This window comes from Lissotriton vulgaris, chromosome 1_2, assembly GCF_964263255.1.
Source record: "Lissotriton vulgaris chromosome 1_2, aLisVul1.2, whole genome shotgun sequence".
Taxonomy (NCBI): domain Eukaryota; kingdom Metazoa; phylum Chordata; class Amphibia; order Caudata; family Salamandridae; genus Lissotriton; species Lissotriton vulgaris.
Window position 1 is genome coordinate 14,964,820 of NC_141686.1, and position 26,998 is coordinate 14,991,817.

The 26,998-nt window shown below is 43.0% G+C and overlaps 1 protein-coding gene across 1 annotated transcript in view; it reads right to left on the reverse strand.

Moving 5' to 3' along the window:
- KIAA0930 (KIAA0930 ortholog) overlaps positions 1-26,998 on the reverse strand; it is a 615,380-nt gene that overhangs the window by 147,075 nt on the left and 441,307 nt on the right. Inside the window, exon 6 of the mRNA XM_086952743.1 lies at positions 5,064-5,204. Coding sequence (XP_086808869.1) covers positions 5,064-5,204 — 141 coding nt within the window. The remainder of the gene's footprint in view (positions 1-5,063; positions 5,205-26,998) is intronic.

Below are 26,998 nucleotides of genomic sequence, written 5' to 3' on the forward strand. Positions count from 1 at the left end.
GCCTGAGCTGAAGTGCGTCACGTGGAATGTGCGGGGACTCCACACCATGTCCCGACGCCACAAAGTGCATGCATATCTGGTACGCCGTGGGGTTCAGATTGCGATGCTCCAAGAGACTCATCTTACTAAGCTGGAATGTGCGTCGCTTCAGAAGCGGTGGAGAGGGCAAGTGTTTGGTACAGCATATTCTGCGTTTGCGAGGGGGGTATTGATTTGGGTGCGGGCGGGGATTCCCTTTCAGGTGACGAGTCAGACGATTGATCCGGAAGGTAGATATGTAGGGGTGGCGGGGAGGCTCTATGGTAGGGAAGTGGCGCTCTGTTGTATTTACGCCCCGAACTCCGACCAGCCCCGCTTCTTCAACTCCATCTCGGGCCTCCTGGCTCAGTATCTGGCGGGGCAGGTCATACTGGGAGGCGATTTTAATTCCATTACTGATGTCACCTTGGATAGATCCCACCCCCCACTGATTGCATCCCCGGTGCGCAGAGTGGCGAAACAGAGGAGCGACTGGCAAGCTGAGTGGGGGCTGATTGATGTGTGGCAAGGGCAACATCCTGGGGACAGGGACTACTCCTTCTTTTCTGCACTCCATGAGCTACATGTCAGGATTGAAACGATCCTCTGCGACCCCACCACTGCCTCTTTGGCAAGACACACTGAGTACCTGGCTAGGACCATCTCTGACCACAATCCCCAGTTGCTTTCCCTCCAGTGGCAGCGGGTGAGGACAGCGATTCCTAATTGGCGACTGAACCCGGACACATTAGAAGATCAGGTCTTCCAGTCAGAGATCCGCGAGGGGGCGGAGTCATTCTTTGCGATTAATAAGGGAACGGCCTCCACTAGGGGGCTAGAATGGGACGCATTCAAGGTGGTTATGAGAGGCCTATGTATTGGGAAACACACTGGAGAAAGGAAGGTGGTATTGGAGGAGGTCAGGAAGGCGGAGGATGCGTTAAGGGAGGTGGAGAAACAGAGGCCGGAACGGGGGGCACTGCAGACACAGCTCTTGGAGGCTAAGGAATTAGTGGCATCGGTGACCGAGAGGCTGAGATGCTATGACTACAGGCAATACATAGCGAGGGTCCATGCAGAGGGCGACAAAGTGGGCCGCTGTTGGCGCGACTGGCGAACCCGGTGCCGCGGGGGGGTGCAATAATGAGTGTGAAGTTGGAATCAGGGGATACCGTTTATTCACAGGGGGCGATCCTCTTACGTTTTGCTGGGTATTATGAGACCCTATACCAGAGTCGCTCAGAGACGGAGGGTGGTGTCCTATCCAATTACCTGGCGGAGGTCACTCTCCCACAGCTTGACGATGAGGAGGCTAAGACCCTGGGTGCTGTGATCACACTGGCAGAGGTTAGGGGGGCTATCAAGCACATGGCACGGAAGAAAACACCGGGGGTGGATGGCCTTCCAGTTGAAATTTATGCTACATTCGTAGACATATTGGCGTCCCAGTTGTTAGAAGTCTATAATGAGGCGTTGAAACAGGGCCGGCTGCCCGGCTCGATGAGGGAAGCTCTGGTTGTGCCCCTGCTGAAACCGGGAAAAGATAGTACGGATGTGACTTCTTATAGGCTGCTGTCTATGTTAACGTGGACTATAAAATCTTGAGCCGCATCCTGGCCACCAGATTGCTGCCGCACATGACATCATTGGTACACGAGGATCAGGCTGGCTTTATCCCCACTCGGAATACCTCGGCTAATATCCGCCGCCTTGTGCGAGTCTTAGGTAGTGAGCTGGACCCGGGCCTGCAGTACTATCCGTCGACATAGAAAAAGCATTTGATAGTTTGGAGTGGGGCTATCTGGATGAGGTGTTGAGGAGGTTTGGCCTAGGGTCTAGGTTCAGGCGCTGGACGAGAGTATTGTATTCCTCGGCTACTGCCAGGGTGAGACTGGGCTCTGTGATCTCCTCCGCATACCCGGTCCAAAGAGGCACGCGACAGGGGTGCTCATTGTCGCCCCTACTGTTCGCCTTAGCTATAGAACCCCTGGCAATTAGAGCTAGGTCGGGGTTGGTACACGGGGGGATTGTCTGCCGAGGCGAGCAACACCATATATCGCTTTATGCAGATGATCTACTGCTGTTCTTGGAGGACAGGGGCGTTGAGGGAGGCAGTGAATGCGCTTACGGGGTTTGGAGCCCTGTCGGGTCTCAAAGTGAATTGGCGTAAGACTTGCCTTTTCCCGTTGAGAGCGGGGACACCACAACCGTCGTTACCGGCAGATGTGATTTGGGAGGACTCCTGTTTCACCTATCTGGGAGTCAGGATCTATCACACGTCCGAGGGGTTGCTGGAAGGGAACTTGTCGGTGTATGAGAGCCCTGCGGGGCTCGACGGCGTTTTGGGCCATGCTCCCACTATCGGTGGTAGGGAGAGCGGCGCTGCTCAAAATGGTGGCATTGCCACGCCTCCTATATTACTTTAGGACCTTGCCTATATGGGTCCCACCTAGGTTCTTTAAGGACCTGCGTACCCTCACCACTGGGTTCATATGGGGGAACTATATTATTTGGCGGCGCAGCTGCAGATCCTCACGCAACACGTAGCGAAGGAATTTCGGGGACCTGACCAGCACAGAGTGAAGGGGGTCCCGAGACACGTCCTAGCTTACATTGTAATGAACCAAAAGCTTGATGTGCGGGACTTGACACTCGAGGAAAAAACGTGGCGACTGTGCTGGAATAGAAGCCGGAAACGTGCGGGAGTGGAACACCCGTTTGCCCCGGAGATACCTCTGGGCATGTTGACGGCGCTGCCACACGGAGGGGATTGGACCACCCTTTTGGAGTGGGAGGAGTTGGGACTCCAGGTGATGGGCAACGCGGAGGGAGAACTGCTGCCCTTCCAAGCGGTGCAGGATCAGTTTGGGATCCCGGCTGGGAACTTCCTCTTGCACATGGCCGTCACGGCAGCGATTAGGAGGCACTGGGGTGAAGGGCAGAAAGAACCAGCGACCACATTGGCGTGCCAGTATGTCGTGATGGCTGCGGGGACGATTAAAGCGATTACGTGTCTCCAGTCGGAAATGCTTCGCGAAGGACTGACAACCCTTGTTGGATTGAAGCAGAAGTGGGAGGAGAGTATAGGGAAACCCATTCCAGATGAGACGTGGGGTAAACTCTTGCAGAGGGCGGGGAAGGGTTGCAGGAATGCACGCTTCCAGCAAGTGCATTTCTTTGTGGTCCATAGGGCCTATCTAACCCTGGGTAGGCTACAGAGGCATTTCCGAATCGCGGGGGCGGCTTGCCCCAGGTGTTTTCTTCCGGGGGCGGAATTGGACCATATGTTTTGGGACTGCCCAAGACTGGGATCCTACTGGACTGAAGTGGGTGAGCTCCTGAACGAAGTGACAGAGAAGCAGGTGACCTTTGACAAGGCCACCTGCCTGCTGCTATGGTTTCCCCACACGAAGAAGACGAAGGTTACCAGCAAATTTATCGATCTGGGGTTAACTCTGGCTCAGAGAGAGCTCACGTGGCGCTGGAAGTCGACGGAGGGCCCATCTAGTAGGCGATGGGCGATGGAATTGAGTAAATGGGCCAAGAGTGAAAGTATGATCCGGCTTAGGCAAGCAACGCGCGCCGCGGATGAGAGGGGTTTGGAGGTAGCACGGGCGTGGGAGTGTCTGGTGCAAGTGTTGGTGGAATACATGTCGCAGGAGGAGGACGAGGAGGAGTGAAGCAAATGGTGCATTCCTGGATGGCGCACGGTTGCCTGAGTGTTGTTCCCTTGGCTCCTGCACAACAGATTACATTCCAGCAGTCGGCATACACCAGCGATACTTCAGGGAATGGGTGGGGGATGGCAGGTATGGGGGGGGCCCCGAGGGAGGCTTGAGGATGATCACAGTGCGCGTAGGACACGGGTTGCGGCAAGTAGGTGGGCCGAATCGGTCCAGTTTCATTGGGTGGAGGGGAGGCGCTGACCCGAATCCTTATTCCTCGATGCTTCCTAGTAGGGGGGTGTTTTTGGTTTGGGGCTGGGGGGAGGGGGGCAGGTATTAAAAAAGCAGCGACATTCGACAGGCCTACCTTGATTGACGTCGAATTATTGTTCACATCGTTACTTTATCACCTAGCGCCATGCCATCCCAGGTCATAGACTTTTGCCGCCCTGCCTCCGGGATGTGGGCTGAATGGCTGTGTGATGCTGGAATACCGTTGGGGGTGGGCGAAGTGCAGAGAAGGGCAGTGATATGAGTAAGCTGTATAACTTTGATGCTGCAATAAAAATTGTTTTAAAAAAGAAAAAAATGATGGAAGGTAGCTTAAAGAAGATATGGGGTGCAACGTCTGTACCATCATTGTGCAAAATAAAAAGTCTGTCGAAATGAGATGGATATTTAAGTTGTCTTTAACACAGGCAAAACAAGTCGAAATTATGGAGTAAGGAAAATAATGTTAGCATGTGTTTTGTACCTCTTTAAGCTTGTGTAAATTTGACCTGTGAACCATGTTTAAGTCTGAAACACATAAAAAAGTAGTGGAAAAAAAGAAACAATTCATGAGCCATAAGAAACTCGAATCAACAGGAGCACCAACCAGTAACAGTTCCAAGAAAGACTGAACCGATTGGCCATATTCAGGTGCATGGCATATGCAGAAGTCTCTAATGGAATTACACATAATATGCCATATCTCAGTGCACTTTAAATAAAATGTAACCTACAAATGTCCATTTCAGTATCAAAGTAACAGCTGTTCATTATAATGCAACAATCGTTTTGCTTTGTTTATTCTGCATTTGCTGGACAAACAATTTACATTTTTTCCAAAATTTAGTGCTGCCTGTTTTATATTAATTACATAATAATAAAGTCAACTTCAAAATCAAAGGTGTATTTTTTCCATTTTATGCTGATGGTCCTAGCATATGGGGCTACAACTTTACACTGCAAAGCTACAGAGAAATTGTATACTTCATATGGTAAGAAAAGAATAAGCAATGTTCTCTAAATATATGCCTTGACCATACCAGAGTTAAATCTTACAAAACAAACAGTCATTTGAAATTGTTCACGAAGTGCAATGCATCAAATACCCACCCGGTTGTCATACACCTTCTTGAGAGCTTCGTAGCGGATGGACCCCTGAAAGATCACCCCCTGGAAAGTGTTGCTTTTATCACTAGCCACCAGCTCAACACAGACCATCTCACCTTCGCCAACAGTCATGTCGCTAAATACCTGCAATCAACATGGTTAAAACCAAAGGGTCAAAATCAAAATGTAAGCTGGCAATTCAGTTTGTCAGAGATACCACTGTAGGACCACAATACACATGGTAAACATTATGCATTTTTTAAATGTTATAATCAGCTATTTATTACTTTTGTAAAGAAAGGACAGTGGGCATCGTTGATGACAACGGATGTCACAGAACATGGGATGAGTGATGTAATATGTGAACACATAAGCAGTGTATGGTGGTGGTGCCAAGTTATACTTAGGGTAGTAAACTATAACTGATGCATTTCAACATATTTTGAGAATTTTTTTAGTTTAAAACGAAACGTTACGTTTGAACTGACATAGCTATAAGGTCACTTTAACGTTTGATTTGGCACGTTCTCTCCCTTCCCGTGCCGCATTTGTCCCCGGGGACCCCAGGGCTTTAAGAACAAAATTAGAGGAGGGGTGCCTTGTAGTCCAAATCCCAAGTCTTTAAAAGGTCCTGGAGACCCCATTCCCCAGGCAGGTGTTTTACAAAAATAGAAAGGGGCCACATGGCCCACGTCCCTGAGCCTTTATTGGCCCAGGAACTACATCCCCCATAGCAGGCTCACATGCTGTGTCCCAGGGAGCCCACCCCGAACCACAGCCAATTTTCCTGCCTGCACAGGCATGGGCAGGAAAACTTATGTTTGCTGCCGCCTTGCAGAAACATTTTTGAAATTCCAGCCAAAATGGAGCAAACAAAAAGTCTGCCACCAGCAGGCAGGAGCTTTTGAAAATGCACCCACCAGCTGGGAGCAGACGTTTGATCGGTTTCCCTGCCCGCACTGATGTGGACAGGGAAACAGATCAAGATATTTCTCCCACCTGGAGAAAGCAGCATAAATAACAGCTCCATGTGGGCGGGAGCAATGCAGGGCCCGCACCATGTGGGGAACCGACTGGGGCCGCAGAGGCCCTGGGCTACTCCTGTGGGCCCCAATGTTATAAATGGTGGATGTCTTAGTTTGGCACCAAGGCACCCATCTATACGAAAGGCAGACCCCGGGTCCAGAATAGGATTGGGAAGGAGGGGCACACAGCCCCCACCCCTTAACAAACAAAATCAAATAAAATGGCCCTGGGGGATGGGTTCCCCAGGCCCTAATGAGTCTTGGGGAGGGGCACACAGCTACTATACCATGTTCATTGGTTTGGTCCTTGGGGATGGGATCCATAGGGCCAAAGGTTCGGACGAGGGCCGAGTGGCCTTCCTCTCCTTTTTTATTATTTTGAGCACTGGGGATGAATTCCTCGAGGCATAATATGGCTTGAGGCGGGGAGCTGCCCCCCGCCCCCCATAACTTTTGGCCTCAGGGGAGGTGGTTCCTGCGACCTATATATGCTCGTGGGGGCGGTGCTTTCCCTCCCCATAATATATATGTTTTGACCCCAAGGGATGGGGTCTCCGGGGCCGAAAGGCCAACCCTACGCTAAGCACGGCAATGTCTGTGCGTGGTGTGGGGTTGACAGCCTGCTTGGGGTTTGGCCACAGGGCCTCGGGGCAGGCCAAACCATGCGACCAATTGCCAATCTGTACATAGCCAAAAGCTGTGCGCAGCGTGGGAGGATGCCTGCCTGTAGGGACTTGGAAGCAGGGTCTGGCTGTAAGCCAGGCCCTGTGGCCAAATTCATGTTGTACATGATGAAAGGCTGTGCGCAGAGTGGGGGTGACAGCCTGTGGTGGGGGTGGCTGTGGCCAGACCCTATTGCTAACCCCTGCTGTGCACGACCAAAGGATGAGCACAGCTTGGGGTTGGCAGCCTGTGGGGGGGTTCCCAGAGGGCCTGGCCGCAGGCCAAGGCTTGTGGACAATCGCAGGCCACGCAAAGCCACAGGCCATGTGTGGCGGGGGTTGGGCTTAAAATATAACTTTGCTTTAAAAAAACGTTATAAATTCACACAAAAACAAAGGTGAAATTAACATTACAGGTGGATAAAAAGATATGTTTTTGCTTTTTAAAAAAAATTAGAAATTCAATACACAAACCAAAGGTTAAAGTGACGTCTTAGGTGAATATGCCAGTGAACACATTAAAGATTTAAACTAAAAAAACACAGAAATTTACCAGTTATTGTTAGCAGAGATAACTATTACTTGCACCGCTGCCATGAACTGCTTATGACCTCACATATTACACTACTCATGACATGCTCTATTACATAATTTATGACGTCACTGATGGCATCATCCAAGTTGTTTTTGTACACATTACTCTATGAACTCGTAGGACATTAGAATACGGAAATTAAGTACAAAATTGCTTGGAATAATATGAAGCATCATTAATACTATCTCAGATACAATTCCCTTAGGTATTGCAAGCACGTGTTATGTGCAACATAGACACAATACCATACACTTCACAGGTAGCCTATTTCACATTAACAATCAATCACAGATATATGGGAAACCCTCATTGCACACAGTGTTTAATGAGTACAATTTTTCAGAGAAAGTCAGGTTCCTCAAGATACTCAACATCTGTTCCAAGATGAATGCCCTACTGCAGACAGCCTGTATCTGTATCAAAACCCCTCACAGTCACCAAACCTACATTGAGAAATTAATTTGATACAAGCAGAAAAGTGGGTACTGTAAACAGTGTTTACTTTATGGAGAGTTTACTGTTTGCAGACAGTGAAACTCTCATGAGATATACATCACAGATTAAGGACAGTGTACACTCTAAGGCAACTGTGCCTAATAACTCAAGGCTGCTTACAATACTTAGGGCCTTATTACGACTTTGGCGGTCCTCCAGCGGCACCATCACAGTGCCAGATGCTGAAGAACCGCAAAGACCGTGGTGTGCCCCCAGCTGGGTTATAATTGTAATGCATGGCGGACAGGCAGTGCAGGGGCGGTCTGATGGCAGTGGTCTGTTAGGCTCATTGGAGCCCCTAACATTTAGACCGCAACTATGAGAGCTCCGACTGCACGTTCCTGCATGGTGTTGCATGCATGCCACGCAGTGCAGGAATAGGGGTTACAAATCCAGAGAGGCACACAGATGCCCCCCCTGCATGCATCCCCAGGCCCAGGAGCGACAGGGGACCCTGTTAGGGTCTTATTAGTTGCCTCTCCGCCACCCTTTTCATGGCTGGCTTACCACCATAAAAGAGGCGGTGGAAAGCCAACACATATTATGCTCGGCAGTGCAGCAGCGGCACCGCCAGCATATTGCACCTCCCTGACCACAGCGGGATCCTGAATTCTTGGCGGATGCTTTGGGAGCACATGTGTTTTGCAAACACCTTCACCCATTAACTGGACACAGGGTGTACAAAATTAGGTAGAGAGATTTAATATGGTAGTTACCCACTGCTATATAAACTATAAAAAAAATAAAGTAGCACACTTATTGGATGATGTCATCAGAGATGTTATTTGAGATGCCATCAGTAAAGTCATAAATGATATAACTTTGCTAACTATAACTGGTGTCTTTTTTTTTGTTCAAAAGATAAATATTTTTTTAAGTTGTTGTGCAACATAAAGGGTCTCGTCCCCTCTATGGAGACACTATATATATATATATATATAAAAGAACAATGACACCAGCGGAAACGACTCTACTTAAAAGGGGCATCAACTTTTGTCCCACAAGAAAAATGGATTTAGCACAAACACGGATAGATTTATATCTATATATTCGAAAGATTAAACTGGCTAAACATTTTCTGGAGAGACAAAACAAACCTCAAATCCACAGAATTCCAATGAAACCATTCTCAGACCTAACAGTGAAAGACGCAGACGGGTATTTAACCCTTCTCAATTTGAATACAGAGGAAGAAAATGAAATAACTGACCACAGCTATACCACAATTAGGAGCTGGGATAAGCAGAATGAAGGCCAAGTCCAAATTTTATCCACAACTCACTCCAGGCAATAAAATCGATATCTTTCAGGAGGCGGTCATACAGGAATTATATAATATTCCAAAAACGAAATTCAAAGACAATCTAACCCCGCAAGAACGAGCAGCACTGACAACCCTCATCAATGACAAAAATGTGGAAATAAAAATGGCAGATAAGGGGGGTAACGTGGTGATTTGGGACAAGGATCTATATACGGAGGAAGCTATGACTCAACTTTCAAACACCGAGTATTACGAACAACTTGTGAAGAACCCAACAGATCAACTAAAGAGAGAGTTAGACCAAAAACTCTTAATATGGGAAAACAGCAATTTAATCGACTATGAAGAAAGGAAATACCTAACAGTCGATTTCCCACGTATGGCAACCATGTACTTCCTGCCTAAAATTCACAAAAACCCCACTAGACCACCAGGAAGACCGATAGTATCGGCAAACGGTTCATTGATGGAACCAATGGGAAATTTTATTGATTTCTTTTTAAGACCTTATGTGGAGAATCTGGAATCATATTTGAAAGATACTACAGACTTTGTGTGTACATTATCTGATTTGGTCTGGCAGGATAACTATTTGCTAATATCCATGGATGTTATCGGACTGTACACAAACATTGACAATGATTTGGGATTGATGGCTTGCAGATACTTCCTGGAAAAACGCAACATACATTATAAGGAACATAATGATATGCTGTATGAAATGATCAAGTTGTTACTCTCAAATAACATCTTCTTCTTTGGAGAACAACTCTATCGTCAGCGCAATGGCGCGGCAATGGGGTTCTCATTCAGTCCAAGCTATGCTTGCATAGCAATGGGGTGGTGGGAGGAAGAGATTGCCTGGAATCAACGAAATGTCAAATACACCAAACACATCGTACAATGGAAGAGATTCATTGACGACTTATTTATAGTGTGGGGGGGAAGTGAAAGTGAATTTGAAGAATACTTTGAACTTCTGAACAACAGCACAAGAGGTCTGAAATTCACCTACACAATAAGCAGGCAATCGATATCCTTTTTGGATACAGAAGTTTATATCCAAAAAAACAAAGTGGAGACGACCTTACACAGGAAGAAAACAGCTACAAATTCAACATTGGAAGCCACAAGCTTTCATCAACCTGCCTTGATATCAAGTATACCATATGGTGAATTCCTCCGTGTCAAACGAATCTGTAGTGAAAAAACAGAATGGGAGAAGCATAGTACAACAACAATGGAGAGATTCCGCAAGAGAAAATATGGTAAAAACCTGACGAAAAAATGTTGGGAAAGAGCCAACGCAAAATCGAGGGCAGAATGTTTGAAACCCCAAATCAAAGAAAAAGAAACGGAAGAACCTATAAGACTAATACTGGATTATAGCAAAGAAGCAAAAGAAGTGATTAAAATTCTAAGAAAAAACTGGAAATTATTGAAATTGGATCCGACAATTGGTCAAAAAATGGGTGATCACCCAGTGGTCACATACCGCAGAACCAAAAATCTGAAGGACCAATTAATCCATAGCCATTTTATGAACCGCAAAAAAACATCTTGGCTCAAAACAGTTGGATTCAACAAATGCCACAACTGCAAAGTTTGCGAGATAGCGAAACCAACTAAACAAATTGAAATGGCTAATGGCAAAACTTGGAAGATTAAAGAACTAATCACTTGCAAAAGCCAGTATACTGTCTATCTAATTGAATGTCCGTGCAAGCTGCGCTATATAGGAAGCACTATCTGTGAACTTAAGAAGCGTATCTTGGAACACACTAGGGCCACAACTAACAAAGACAGAGGAAATGCAGTGGCCAAACACATGGAGACAAATCATGATAGCAATTGGCGACTTCTGAAATTCCTAGGATTGGAAACATTGGCCCCAACGGAACGGGGGGGACATCGAGAGAAATTGTTGCGCCAAAAGGAATCACGCCATATCTTGAACTTTCGAACAATGACCCCTTATGGTCTGAACCAGTCCGAAGAACTTTATGTACATATTTAATAACAATGAAAAGCTTCTCTGAATGTACTCCATAATTAACTTTTCCCTCCACAAAACCACGGCAAAACATACATGAAAACCCAAATCTGGGCAGTTCTTGTGACATAATCTAACACCCTAGTCAATGTCAGCCCACCAGAGGGCTTTAAATAGGTCTAAGGACAAAAGACCTGGACAAAATACCCTATTGTTGTCCTTTTGTTTATTTTTTGAAAAATTATATGTTGAAAATCATTGAATTTTAAGTGCTGGAAACACAAAATTTGCAAGGTATAAGAAACCTCCAGCAAATTATAAGTAGTAATTATATGACGGAGTCAGCCCACTTGAGGGCCTTTATTTTCATTTCATTCATTTTTTCTGAAAAGTTGATTCTAATGAAAAAATAATGATTGTGTTTTTCTGGTACACAAGAAATCCTTAAATGTAAATATCATGAAAGGAATTTATGATTTAAAAACTGTCAACCAGTAGGGAATGGGTGTATAACCTGTGTTTTTTTTTTTTTTTGTTTTTTTTTTCTGTAACAACACGAAATGACATTCTATAAAGTAAAAACTACGAGTCCCAGAAGGCCATAGTGTCAAAGAAACACATGGTCGGAATCATGTGACCGATGGGGGGAGGGACTCCCTTTTAAATTATTTTCAGCAAACAGTGTTTGTAACAACCGTGATCAAGTGAGTGGGGAGCTCACGAAACGCGTTGGTTTTTCGCTGTGACAACATGCTGTAGAGGTTTAAATAATAAATCTACTGGTTTCTGAAAAACGCATTTGACTGCAGTGGCGGCTTCTTTTGTTTTGGACCCGGGAGGCCCTGGGGACAAACGCAGTTTGAATATATATATATATATATATATATATATATATATATATATATATATATATTACCTACTGGCAGTCGCCAGTAGGTATATATAGTTAGGATTTTTTTCCTATGGGATTTCTGAAAATTCTATGTCGAATAACTTTGGCGTTTGTGGACGGAATTGGCTGAAATTTTCAGGAAAATGGCACATGTTGTTTCTGAGCAGCCCCTGACAATTTTGGGGGGTTTCGGCAAGGGGGGGCCGAGAAAAAAGGGGGGTCCCAAAACGCGTTTTTCCCATTCATTTTTCCATAGGGTGGTTGGAATCACTTTTAGCTCGAACGGCTGAATGGATTTACACGAAACTTGGCAAAATTGAAGATATGGTTTGCCCGACGTGCCTTTGCTATGTCTCAATATATGTGCTCCAGTGGATTTTGAGAAATTAACGTTTTAAAAAACAGATATATCTGTAACAGCGCTCCGGTTAGCGCTCCGGTTCGCGTACCTGACGCGTAACGGAACTTCGCGAAGCGAAGCGGATTGGCTCTCCGGTGTCTGTCAACATTCTAAACAGTCCGGAGCGGCCGCCATCTTGTCTCTTGGTAGGATCGAGAGACAAGAGTTGGAAAAAAAAGGGGGGAAATGAAGGAAAGGGGGTAAGGTAGACCCCTCCTGACCCCCTAGGATTGATGAGGGGGCTATTAAAGTGCCCTGCGGGGCAAAAAAAAAAATGCGATTAAAAAATGCGGTAGAGGCGCGTCCCGGTAGGCGAACCGGGCAGCTAACCGGCATCGTAACGGGAGTCCGCCATCTTGTGTTTTTTGGAGCGTCCTGTTCGCGTACCGGGTAGCGCCCGGTAAGCGTAACAAGGGGAAAACCAAGAGAAACCGTAAAAAAAAATTTAAGGGAATAGATTTCCACCAAACTTTGTAAAATTGTAGGGACTGTTTGTTTGATGTGCCTTTGCAAGGCCTCAAGATATGTGAACGTGTGGATTTTGTCTAATTAAGGTTAAAAAAAAAATATATATCTGTAAGTGTGCTCCGGCGCGCTTACGTTACGGGTTTTGTTTGCGCTGCAGAGCAGATATGTCACGGTTATGCGACGCGTCATGAGACGTCTCACGTGGCTACGTGATACGTCATGTAATAAAGAATATATTTTACAGCTATAGATATTAGCTTTTAAAAAACCAATGAAAATTCACTGAAAAAACCATAGGTTATAGACCATATATAGTTAGGAAATTGCATTTACAAAACCTTAAAAATTCACAGAAAAAACCATAGGTTATGGACCACATATCTGTTAGGGATTAGCATTTACAAAACCTTATTTTACTCGCACAAAACCATTGAAATTCGCATATATAGTTAGTTGCACTAACTATATATCGCGTACCCGCAATCCACTGCTGATGATGTCACATATTACATCATTCATGACATGGTCAGTGACAGTGAAATTCCTAACTATATATGGTCTATAACCTATGTTTTTTTCAGTGAATATATATATATATATATATATATATATATATATATATATATATATATATATATATATATATATATATATATATATATATATATATATATATATATATATACATACATACATACATACATACATACATACATACATATATATATATATATATATATATATATATATATATATATATATATATATATACATATATATATATATCCTTTTTCCACAACAGAGATGAAACCGGCACTCCAAGGGTTTTCACTTGATTTTATTTACTTTTTGGTGATGGCATCTATGCATTTTGGCAGCCTTGGTCACAATACTGAGCCCCATTTTCGTTCTCATTTAAATATACACACGTTATTTTCAAAAAAACAAATTTCGACATAGGACAGTTACTATTGTAAATCGAGGCAGGTCACTTAGTTAATACAGGCGCCATTTTAGAACATTTCATATTGCGCATGATACCTCTTATTTTCAATGCTAATGCAGAATATCATCATTATAAAACATTTGACCTGGACAGTTCCATATCAGTACATGAACTTTAAAATAAGCAATATATTTAAAAGGAAAGTTCCTACTTTTTGAAGTGCCTCTGTGATTGCTGTTCTTTAGTTGCCGATTTGCACCAAGAAGTTCGAAGTGTATTTTTCAGTACTCACCTCCATTCTGCGTTATGTTCACTGTATTGTTTAAAGACTATGGTCACAATAAACATATATTTTGACTTGACTTGAGTACTCACCTCCCTTACATCAAGTGCCAGTGCTAAATTTATTTTTATGTTTTTCAATTTCATACTTTTAAAAAACTTTTTACAAACAAAGGGAAGGTTTTTATATATTATTTTTTCATTTCTAATGTCTTAAAGTGCTAGTGCTCATTCAAGTTTCTAATATAAAGTGCTCTCTTACAATAAAGTGCTAGTGCCTACTCTCCTCTTCCAAAATAAAAAACATATTATAATTGGCTCTCTTGAGTGTACAATCTCTATAGCAGTTGTCAATATAGGCATGTGAACAAATCCTCGTCCATATTTAATCCATTTGGCTCTTTACCGTCTAGTTCAAGGATATAGTATGTTTCCAACTTTCGTAATTTCTTTTCCCTGTTTCCACGCCTCCTTCTTCTGGGTACCTGTGCTATGCAACTGTACCGCATCAATGACGGATCACTTTGGTGTTTTTCTCAATGTGTCTGGCAACAGGGTAACTTTGATCTTCATTAATTATCACTCTTTTATGCTGCAAGAACCTTTTATGAGCTGGTAATGTGATACTTCCTACATATGTCTTCTCTCAGGGAAACTTTAAAATGTATACCACAAAACTTGATTTACAAGTTGAAGAACCTCTTATTTTCACAGTTTGGGTTCTCCCCATGGTGACGGGCTTTACCTTTTAAACACTTTCTAAAACGTTCTCTTTGCTGTAACAAGGTTTGATTTTCAATAGTCTCTTTTTAGTCACTTCTTACAATATGATCTTTTAAGATTTTGCTTTCCTATATGTTATTTCAGGATATTCTTTTGTATACGGTCCTAATGTAGGGTCGCCTCTAATAAGGTGCAAGTGCTTCTTTAAAATAATCTTTACTTCTTTATGTTTAGTATTATAAGTTGTTATGAACCTGTGTGTATTATCTCCTCCTCTATGTATTTTCGTTTTTGCTGTCTTGGAGGGTTCAAATAATGCTTTTTCTCTACTCACAGTGTTTTAAGTTTCTTCGAGGCCATTTTTAAGATTCTAGATGGATAGCCCCTCTGCATGAATCAACTTATCACCTTTTCCACAATCTCATGGTCGTCTAGAGCACTACATGTCCTTCTTGCCCTGTAAAACTCTCCAAAAGTGATGTTTCAAATGAGTGGTGTTGGATGGGAGCTACCCGCAAGCAATATTGTGTTACCTGTCATGGGTTTTCTGAAAACTGTAGTTTCCAATTTGTCTCTTCTCACTAGTACCCTTACATCTAGGAAGACGTTTTAGTATAGTGTCCCATAAAATTTAGATTCAAGACATTCTTCTTTAGATCATTGATGAAAAGATCTATACTGGTTTCTGTGCCCTGCCACAACACAAAAACATCACCAACAAATCTTTACCAAATTAAAACATTTTCCGTCCAATTATCTAACGTCTGCCCTCCTCCCACCAGATGTAAATTAGCATAACTGGGGGCGAAGCAAGTGCTCATCGCCGTCCCTTGTTCTTGTTGGAGCATTTCACCTCCGAACATAAAAATATTTTTTGTAAGGCACTACTCCATCATTTTAAGCATCATCTTCTTGTGTCTCAAAAATCTCATTGGTTTCATGCTTAGAAAATGTTCAGTTGCCCTCAAACCATCTGCGGGTCTTATACTTATAGAGGGTAGAAATGTCTAGAGTTACCAGTACCATACTTTGGTCCCATTTGACATCGTAGGTGCGTTTGAGAAAGTCTGCTGAATCTCTTATATAAGATAGGAGAGTTTTAACAATCAGATTTAAAAAGTCAATCTATTTTCAAAAATGTTCAAACAAACTGTTACAAGATGAGATTATTGGTCTCCCCGGTGGATTAAAAGTCTCTTTATGAACTTTAGGTATCATATACAAGACTACCTGGGTTCCCCTGCTTGACAAATCTGTATTGATCCCAGATCAATAGGTCCTGTTCTTTCCGCTCACTCAATATTTAAAAATATAGGTCTTTTACTCTTTCATATTCTGGTGTTGCAATCCTATTATAGCAGTCTCTGTTGTTCAGTTGACGTAATGCTTCTTTTCTGTAGAGTTCCCTACCCCAAAGAACAACCTTTCCTCTCTTGTCCTAGGGTTTTACTAATATTCCTTGTTCTTTTTGGATCTTATCACTACTTTTCTATCCAGAACTCGATTAATTTGCATTTCATTGGGGTCAGCCCCTCTCTTTTGATTTCCCATATTTTGATATAATCTTTGCAGGTCCCCTATCACATTTTCTGAAAAGATATCTAGATTATCTCTCATCATTTGCGGTATAAAGCAAGACCTTGGACGAAAGAGAGTATGATCATCTCCTTCCAGAGTCAAATCTATTGTGCTCCCTCCTGCGTCTTCTATTGAGTGCTCATCAGTTTGTTGATATTCATTCCATTTTCATCTTGTAGAGACCACATATCTTCCAAGATTGGTATATATGACACAGTTAGGTTAATCTGGCCTGATGGGGGAGTAGTTGTTGACAGCTCGAAGCTCCACGGGTCCATCCACTCACACAGTTACAAAATAGATTCATGTCTTCATACAATCAAGCATTGACAAACTCACTTTTCATCCTACCACACAGCCAATCTTTTAGTATTGCATTATGATTGAACTCTGATCAAGCAAGAGTTAGCATGAATTTGTGTATCTGCTCATCTAATACCCTGGCTCATCCACACTTCTGCAGACCTTTGAGAGAATTAGTGAGAGGATGAAAATGCACAAGAAATCCATGAGGGTCAAAATATGTTTCATGCTAAACATATTTGAGGAGTGCATTGGCTGTCTACAGTCTTATGATACTTGAAAAGTAGTGATGGATTCTGGAACTGTTGCTGCATTATGTAGGCAGTATTTTTCTCAAACAGTAGTGGTAAACTTACAACCCCTTACAACACAAAAAAGGCTTACACTTCTTGTCTAATTCAACATGCTGCCACCAATGCCAGCCTTCCCCACCTCAGGAAGATAAAAACAGTTGTTTCTCCAAATGAGGCTACACTTTGGGTGCCCCTTCCAGACCACAGAGACCCACTTTGGATCTCAAGGAAGATGTAAAAGGGTTGCAAGACACCAAAGAAAGGAAGGAACAAGGCAACTGAAGAAAGGTCTGCCTACCGCTAAGAAAGCACACACCTTTTCTTAAAAGTTTAAAGTTTGGTGGTTAGCGAATGAGCAGATGGTAGCATGATTCCGTGTCTCCGCACAGACTGAAACAAATCGGCACACACGGATGCTAAAATCAGGTCTTGATATCTACAATGGAGGGGTACTATGCCCTGAAACCAGGTCCCTAGCCAAGGACAGCACAAGATGGTACAAGCAACTGGCGAACACTAATGGAGATAACTTTTGGCCACACCTTACAAAGCATGGGCCTCTTGTGGCTACGTTCTACATCCAACTGATGGGTCTGCAGCAGTGTAGATGAGCAATTAACATGTGGCAGATACAGCCAACTGCATGGAAATACAAGATGGCACCCACAACTAGCACACACTAACGGAGATAACCTTTGCCAGTGTCACCAGCTGATTTGGTATACTGATCCTGGTGTGATTCACTTGACCCACTTCTTGGTGACACAGGCAACAGCCAAAGTCCAATGGCTGACTACTGGGTTTAAATTTAATTAAATAAGAAGCAACACTTTGGAAAGGTGAGCGCTTAGGGTGAAGGTTCATCATTATCTTTAAATCTGTAAACATTTGACAAAAGGACACCAAAATGGTGGCACTTAGATGGAAGTTAGCCTGCCACTAATAATGAGGATCACTAGTCACGCATGAGTCTGTAATAAACAGTCAATGACTTAACGTTATACATAAACGATGAGTGGGAATAAATGTTCTGTATTTAATTAAAAATGTCAAAAGAATAAATACTTCTCAGTGGCTCATTAGGGTGCTGATTATTCAGATGACAAAAATAGTGATGTTTGGTGAGTTTTACTGACAAAGTTGTATGAAACTTAAATTAACAGAACACAATGCTCTAATTGGGCAAAATGGCAAAGAATGGTGACAAGAATTTAGATTTTTACTGAGTCTTACTAACATATTAAAAACCCTATGCAAATCTAACAGAGAACAGGTAAAAAAGCTTATGAACGGCCACAGATGACTGAGGGACATGCAGAACCACTAGCCATACAGAATATGCCACTCTGTATTCTACTTTGAGTGCCCAATTTAACCCCAACGTCATTAACCCTACTGAAACTACATTGCTGGATGCTTGATAACATATATGAGAACAGACTAGTCACATCAGAACAACTAGTCATTTTCCATGACTGGTGAGGAGAACAGAAGTGAATGTAAAACCTTATGGTCTGTGTGCGAACGGTGAAATCCAGCTACGCAGAAACAAAGGTCTTGCAGTAAATTATTAATAGGGACAAACATTGCTGACCTGTTTTGCAAACTTACTCGAATCACATTTCTTCTAAGCATGGCTGAATCAAAAAAGAAAGATACAGGACAAGAAAGAATTGGAAACTGGACAGAAAAGGTACCTAAATCACAGATCAAAGAGAAAAAAGACACAAACATCAATTGAATACTCCAACGGCTATCCAGAGTGCAAAAACAAACACAGATCTCCTACATTGGGAAGTGCAAGGTCTCTAGAATAACGTTAGAGACCCAACAGCCAGAATAACAGATGCAGAGTCAGGAATAAGCATGGTGAAGGATAAGGAAAATGAGATGCAGAAAGAAACTGTCCAACTCACAAAAAGGTAAATACTCTGGAAAAGAAATTCTACTGAAGAAACCAAAGGAGGAAACCTGAGAAATTTGGTCTCACTGAAGATGAAGAAAAAGAGGCACAAACCTGTACATACGTCTTAGAGATCTGGATCCCTAAAGTCGTAGACATAAATTTCAATGATTTCTAAATAGAAAGCGTACACATGATTTCATCTAAGAAAGACGGCTCACTAAGACAATCGGGGCCCTTAATCCTCAAGCCTTTGACATGTTCTCATGCAAAAATGTTCCTTGCACAAATGTGAAACCATTACATTGAGAAGGGGTTTAAACTACAATAGCTGAGGAAATAAGTAAGGAAAATTAACTGTCAAATGAAGGTAAGGATTCCTAGCCCTGCTGAAGTCTGGGTCCCTGAGAGGTTTTACTAGGGTGACCACCCGTCCGTTATTTCTACAGACCATCCATTATATAAGCTTGTAATTTGTTGTCAGTTAGTCTTTCTTTTACGGACACCATTTGTACGTAATTACAGAACTGCTGTGACATGGCCAATGTTTGTTTATTGGTCACCCGTATGTGCCTGTTGTTTTACTGCTAACCAGGAAAAGGTGGAGCCTTGAAAGCATTAGTATAACTAGGTAACACAGGACTTCTTCGGCTCTCTGTCATTCTTTACTTAACAAATGTAGACTTGGCTGCCTTCCGGTGTCAGCCTGTAGGTCAACCTTCAGGCAGCAAGAATGCTTGCCACTGGAGGATTGTGACATAAGACAGTCCTGGAGTGACTGGGCATGTGAGGCCTCTGCCACGAAAAGGAGGAGGAACGAATGAATGAAAGAATACGCACTTATATAGTGCATGGCTACCCGTGGGGCATCCCAGCACTTCCTGTCACCACACTCATTCAACAGTAATCAAGCAAAAAGAAAGGTCTTCAGCTGTTTCTTAAACCTGAGATGGTCAACTTCAAGGCAGATGGCATCAGGAAGCTGATTCCAAAGCCTTGCTGCGTTATAGGAGAACAATCGTCTTCCAGTCCGAACTCTGGAGGAGCCAATTCAGCCTTTTAAGAGATGCTGCCCCGGAGGTGGGACAATAACTGCACGAGTGGTGAACTGACAAGGCCATTAAGCATCCCTGAATTAAACTACCAGAGGTCGTCTTATTCTAGCTAGCATAGGGCGTGGCATAACTCATCAGGGAATTACTTTCCAAAGTTTTCCCTCAAAAGTGGCAGAATATGCGTGTTCACTCCTCTCCTATCTGAACAGCAGGAGAGAAGACAGTACATTTAGCAGCTTGGATTAGTAATCACTGACCCTAACTCCACTAGTGACCTACGTGAAAAATACAGATATAAACCCAAAAATATACAGAAATAATTTTAACCCACATATATATACAAATATATATATATATGAATATACAACTCTATACAAACACACATCCTCACAGGCAAGCTCAAAATTCATCAACCCCCATGCAAGGTACTTTGTACCTTGTTGGTTTAGTCAGACACAATAATTCCCTGTTGCAAATAAAAATTGCATTCGGAGATTGCCATTTTTCTACTACATTTGACTTTTTTCCATAAACAATGGAGCTTAGCAGGCACAACAGTTGCAGTGTTCAGACAGCACTAGATATAACAGCTTTTCTCAGCAGGTTCGCATTTAGTATTTAGCTCAAATGAGTTAGCACAATTATCTCTCAACTCCTATTTTGAACTAGTGCAAAAACAAGCACAAAAGTAACTGCTCATGTAGCTGCACTAATGTCAACCTCTTAATGATGCCCTTGGATGTGGATAGTTACACTGACGCCAAGCAAAATTGGCAAACACGTATAGCTCCATGTGCAAAGGCACATGAATTGCCATATGAAAGACTCAGGTTCAAATACCTGTTTTGCCCTAGTATTTTAGGCAGTGGAACATTTGACTTTTTTCCATAAACAATGGAGCTTAGCAGGCACAACAGTTGCAGTGTTCAGTGTGCAGTGTTCAGACAGCACTAGATATAACAGCTTTTCTCAGCAGGTTCGCATTTAGTATTTAGCTCAAATGAGTTAGCACAATTATCTCTCAACTCCTATTTTGAACTAGTGCAAAAACAAGCACAAAAGTAACTGCTCATGTAGCTGCACTAATGTCAACCTCTTAATGATGCCCTTGGATGTGGATAGTTACATTGACGCCAAGCAAAATTGGCAAACACGTATAGCTCCATGTGCAAAGGCACATGAATTGCCATATGAAAGACTCAGGTTCAAATACCTGTTTTGCCCTAGTATTTTAGGCAGTGGAACATCAAATTGGGTGAACATACGACATACTTCGGATATGTGCCTGATTACTTTGCAGACGCACCCACGTTTTCAGCTTTGCTCACTGAGCATCAGTGCAGATAGCAAGGTGGCTGGAAAATGTTTGCAATTTCTCACAATGATGCCCAGTAGAGGCACAAAACAGATTACTGCATGTACTTGCACAAACACAACATTCATCAAGGGGATGCTGAATATGGTGCACTGGTGATAGCAAACAGAGCAAACATTTTTGTCTGCAGCAGTGGACTGGTTCAAATCACTTCCCAAGTCCATCATTTCTGCAAGATCTGCATATGTGAGCCACATTTTACGATAGAAATGTCTCTCGTTTGATTATGCTACACATTTGGGTAAATGTTTAGTATACATTTTCTCTACACACAAACTAAAAAAATGTTGGTAAAGTCAAAAAAGAGGGTTTTCAGTAGGTAGGAAGTTGTGTCGCTCAGCTAAGTTTGCATGTGTGTCAGGACCGTTACAAGTAGATATGGTGCTGGCCAGGTAGGGGAGACCCCTGTAACCCCTATATGTGTGTGGGAAATTCCCACAGCAATGTCGTACTACCAAGTCCTGGGCACTCATATAAGATAGTAATTGGAAAATTTCCTTAAATATAAGTCCATTTGAAAAGATCAATTAAACAAAGTTCGCAGAGGGAGGGGTTGTTTCTGGTTTCTTTTAATTTTATTTATGGAATTTTTAATGCGCAGCTAATACCCGAGGGTGTCTAGGCGCAGTATGATGCTTTAGGATTTGCGTTGTAAAAAAAATCTGCATATAACAACCAGCTGACACGTGTTTGGCCAGGGGAAGGTGGACCCCCGTCTCTTCAGGGCTGTGTTGAAGGAAGAGAGGTGGCATAAACGAGATGCCGGTGATAATTCCAACCCGGCAAGTCTGTACTGGTGGGAAGGGGCGGGGTAATTTGCCTATTTGCCCGCTTTTTAAAGATTATACCTGTCCGTGCCTGTATATTGGCGGGACGCTGGCGGGGGGCTGGCGGGGGCAAGGAGGGAACGCTCCTGTTCGTAGGTTGTTTCTACCGAACTCACTGACCCTGAGATCCTCGTTTCCTCGGTTCCGTTTCAGCTCGTTAAATGATCCTCTCGGCTTGTCACCCGCTAATCACCGGCTCAACTTACAACACCGAGCCGTATCCAGCAGCCGCTCTCTCGCTCGTCTCGTCCGTAGGTTACCGCTCCGCTCCGGCGTCCACAGCACGTTGGTGTCACGGGTCACGCATGTGCAGTACACTCTACGGCAACAACAGAGGATTAAGTGGCAGCTCTTCTGCTACACCAGAATCAGCCCTGACAAAAATGTTCAAACCAGCTGCCGTTTGCCGGAATCGTGGCAAGAATGTGGCATTTGTGGCAGTCCACCCTACACTAAAAACAGTCCCCTAGTCTGCAGGCACCGGTGAAATGCCAAAGTGGCAAAGTACTGCTATTTGATGCACAAACCATAGCATTAAAAACCGATTTTGAGTCGTACTTCTGTCAGACGTCAGTTTACACACTTTTATAATACAGCCTGACCTTGTCAGATGTATCCATAAAATTGACCTTTTGTCCTGAAATTAATTTTGCACTGAATTGTGACTTTCTGTCCTAAATTTTCACTGTCACTACCCACAATTGGCCTTGATGCCAGGTGGTCACCCAATCTCTCGTTTCATTTGTCTTCACAGGCCTCTCCAAGTAAAATAAATATTATGGTCTCAAAATGTAAAGGTAAAATCCAAGAACTAAATATATTAGTGGTACAAAAGTGCTGCAACAGAACACTCACTTGCCCACACTAGCATGTTAATAGTGAACATATTCAGGAGAGATTGTGGGCACATGCAGATTTTACACTTGCGTGAAGTAGTTACGTTGGTAAAAAAAAAAGGTAAATGGCCAGTAGATGTGCCAAGTTGGTTCTGGAGAGCTCTTTGTTCAAGGCATCTAATGAGTTGGTAACTAGAGTTAAGGTGGGAAGAAAGAGGAGTTTGCAGGGATGTGAAGAACATTTTTCGAAGAGGAGATCAAATACTGGGACCAAAGGAGTGGGTAAAGGAAAGAGGAGCTCCTTCCATCTGCGAACAAAATTCTGTCAAAAGATGCTATAGGTGTGGGAGGGATGAACATTTAGCCTATAGCAAGTGGGGTCCGGCAGTAAATCAGAAATGTTCCACTTGTGGCATTAAGGGGCATTTTTCTAACATGTGTAGAAGTAAAAATAGAGAAGGAAGAGTAAATATGGTGGATGACGAAAGTAGTTCCGACTCAGAACATACAACGGAAGAGGAAATGGGAAACTGCGGGTAGGAATGTGTGTTAAATATTGAAATTAAAGAAAAGATTGACACAGATGTTGTAGAAAGTCTGTCTAAAAGCAATAGGAATAACCCTGTCTGCAAGATCAAGTTGGGAGGGTTCTACTTTTAATACATTAGAAAAAGTGCCGGGTTTACATCTCCTCAAAACAAATATTTCTCCTGAAAGTTTCACTTGGCAACCAATTCCTATGGTGGGGTACAGAGAACTGGAATTTGAATTCAAGGACAGATTGGCTATTTGGAAATTATATGTTGCTGAAGAACGACCATCAGTGTTAGGGTGGATAGACCAGAGGGCAGTTAATATTATCCTCAACCCAGAGGGCAGTTAATATTATCCTCAACCCCAACAGTGAGAAACAAGTTTTGGGGGGAAAAAGAGAGAAAGAGGGATTCATGGAAAAGGGAGTGTCCTGAAGTGTTCTCTTGAAAGGTGAGACTATTGAAACAATTTGAACATAAAATTGTTCTAAATAAAGATGCAAAACCTAAAGTTCACAAAATGAGGAATTTACCCTACAGTGTAAAGGAGGAAGTGGATGTGGAAGTGAATAGATTGTTGAGTGAAGGGATAATTGAAAGCGCAGAGACGTCTGATTGGATTGCTCACAAAGTGGTTGCAAGAAAACCCAATTGGAATATACGTTTATGTGTTGATCTGAGAAATCTAAATGAGAATATTGTGGTAGAAAGATTTCCTCTGCCAAAAAATAACGATATGTCATCCATGACAAGAGGTATGAAGTTGTTTTCAACTGTAGACTTGAAGTCAGTGTGCCACCAAGTTAGGTTACATCCAGAGAGTAAACATGTAACTACATTTATGATGCATTCAGGATGCTATAGATTTGTAAGGATGCTGATTGACTTAGCTTCGGCGGCCGCAGTATTCCAGAAACATATGCATGAGCTTTACAAGGGAGAAAAAGGGGTATTATTCTTTCAGGATGATATTCTTATTATGGGCAAGGATGAATCTGAACATGAGGATCGTTTAAGATCAGTACCTTCTACCTTGAAAAGGAATGAGTTGTCTGCTGAGTTTGGTAAGTGCAAATTTAAGGTTCATACTCTGGAGCATTTGGGCCATGAAGTAAATGATGTAGGCACAAGACCAGAAAAGGTTCTGTTGCAAGTTATTAAGGTTGCTCCATGACCTAAGAACAAAGAGGAACTAAGGTTGTTTACTGGTTTGATAACATTTTATTCTTAATTTGTGAACTGCTTTTCAGATAGTATGGAATGAGACAGCTTTTCAAGAACAAGGTCAAGTTTAAATGGTCAGAAGGATTAAGAGTGGAGTTTGCTTCTATAAAGAATCAATTGTGTAAGGCAGATCCTTTACATGGATTTGACCCAAATTTAAAATGTATTATTACTAATGATGGCACTGCGAAAGCCATTGGTGCCGTTTTGAATTTAAGAAAATGAAGAAAACAAAGAAACCACTGTGGCGTTTGCATCAAGGGCCCTTTCTCCAGCTGAAGAACATTACTCTATGGTGGAAAGGGAAGCGTTGGCAATAGTATGAGGTTTGGAGCATTTCAGAAGAAGATGTGTTGGTGGAATGTGACCACAAACCTTTAACCAAATTGTTGACGCTGGAAGGGCTACTTACTGCCATACCTGGAATTGCAAGGTTATCTTATCTATAAGATTAATGGACTACAACTATAGGAGGCAATATGTAGCAGGAGTGAAAAATAAAGTGGCAGATTGCTTAAATAGACTTCCTTTACCTTTAGGTGTGGAGTGTGGTAATGAAAGTGAAGAGTGGAAAGTAGCCTGGATGGACGAAGTAGAAAAAAATGCAGTGTCTCCAGACGAGTGGAGAATGCAAGGAATGAAGATGTTACATTACAAATGTAAAAGAGTATATGATTAAAGGGTGGAAGTTAAAAAGGCTTTTGGAAGAAGATTGTTATAAGTTTTAGAAAATGCGGGAAGAATTATCTGTATGGAAGAAGAATTTATTGAGAGGTAATAAAATTATTCCACCTCAGAGTTGCCATTGAAAAATTGTGAAAAAGTATCATGAGGGTCATTTAGAAATTGTTAAGAGCAAGAAGATAGCGAGGACAAGTATTGCTGGCCTGGAATAGATTGTTATGTTATGTTATGTTAATTGTTTATAAAGCGCTCAAACACCCTGGGGCATCACGGAGCTGACTAGGCAGATTTTACTGAGGTAGGGAAGTAAGGATAGATTTAGGTGAATTTACTTAAACAGAAAAGCTTTCAGCTGTTTCCTGAAAATGCTGTAGTTTGGAATTTTATGTAAAGCCGGAGGGAGTTCATTCCAATATCTTGGAGCAAGATATGAGAAGGCTCTACCTACCGTGCGGACAAGCCGAATTCGGGGAATCTGCAGGAGATCCTCAGCAATGGATCTGAGATTCCTGCCAGGAGAGTATTTCTGTAATTTTTTCCGCAGATAAAGGGGGCCTCTTTCATTCAGTGCATTGTATGTCAGGCAACAAATCTGGAAAAAGTATCTTTTCTTTACTGACAGCCAGTGCAGTTCCGTCAACAGAGGAGCGGAAGATGAACCTGCGGGTCGATTTAAAATCATTCTAGCTGCAGTATTTTGTACCATTTGGAGTTTGGCCAATAATGTCTCTCCTACTTCAGCCAACAAAGCATTCCCGTAATCCAAGCGGCTGATTACCATGGCCTGTACTAATGTTCTACGGTGGGGGGAGGGCATGTAGGGAAGGATTTTTCTAAGGAGCCGAAGACTATAGTAGCACGAGCTTGTCGTGGCCAATACGTGATCTTTCATGCTCAGAACCGTTCCAATTTTAGACCCAGGCTTGTACATTCAGTTTGGGGGGAAAAGGAGGTGGGGGGCAAGGCCCAACTGAGCCATCCACCAATCCTCCGACCAGACGTCCATGGCTTTTCCCATGAGCATCACTTTGGTTAGTTGGCAGTCATCAAGTTGGAGATGGCAAGCATACCGGTGGCAAAGCGGGTTTTGTAAAGCGCTGGGTTAGGACCGATGGTAATATAAGCTGCGTATCGTCAGCATACGAAATGATCTCAAAACCTAGCCGCTCGACGCTCCCAGCCAGAGGGTTGGGCCCTGCGGAACGCCCTTGTCGAGGTGCCGTTTTTCGGAGGTGTAAGGTCCCAGCATCACCGTTTAGGTTCTATCAGACAAAAAGTGCTTGAGCAACTTAAGTGCAGCCCCTTGACACCACAGGTCACAAATGTCTCCGCCAGCTTAGAATAAGAGATGGTATCAAAAGCTGTGGAGAGATCCAGGAGGATCAGAATTGCTGAGCCCCCCGCATCTATGGTCTGTCTGAGAGAATCGGTCACGGCCAGAATTGTGGTCTCTGTGCTAAAGCCTGGCCGAAACCCCGACTGTGATGGATCCAGGAGATGGTTATCTTCCAAGTAGGTACTTAGTTGTCGGTTGATAATACCTTCCAATATTTTGCTCAACAATGGTAGCAAGGAGATGGGC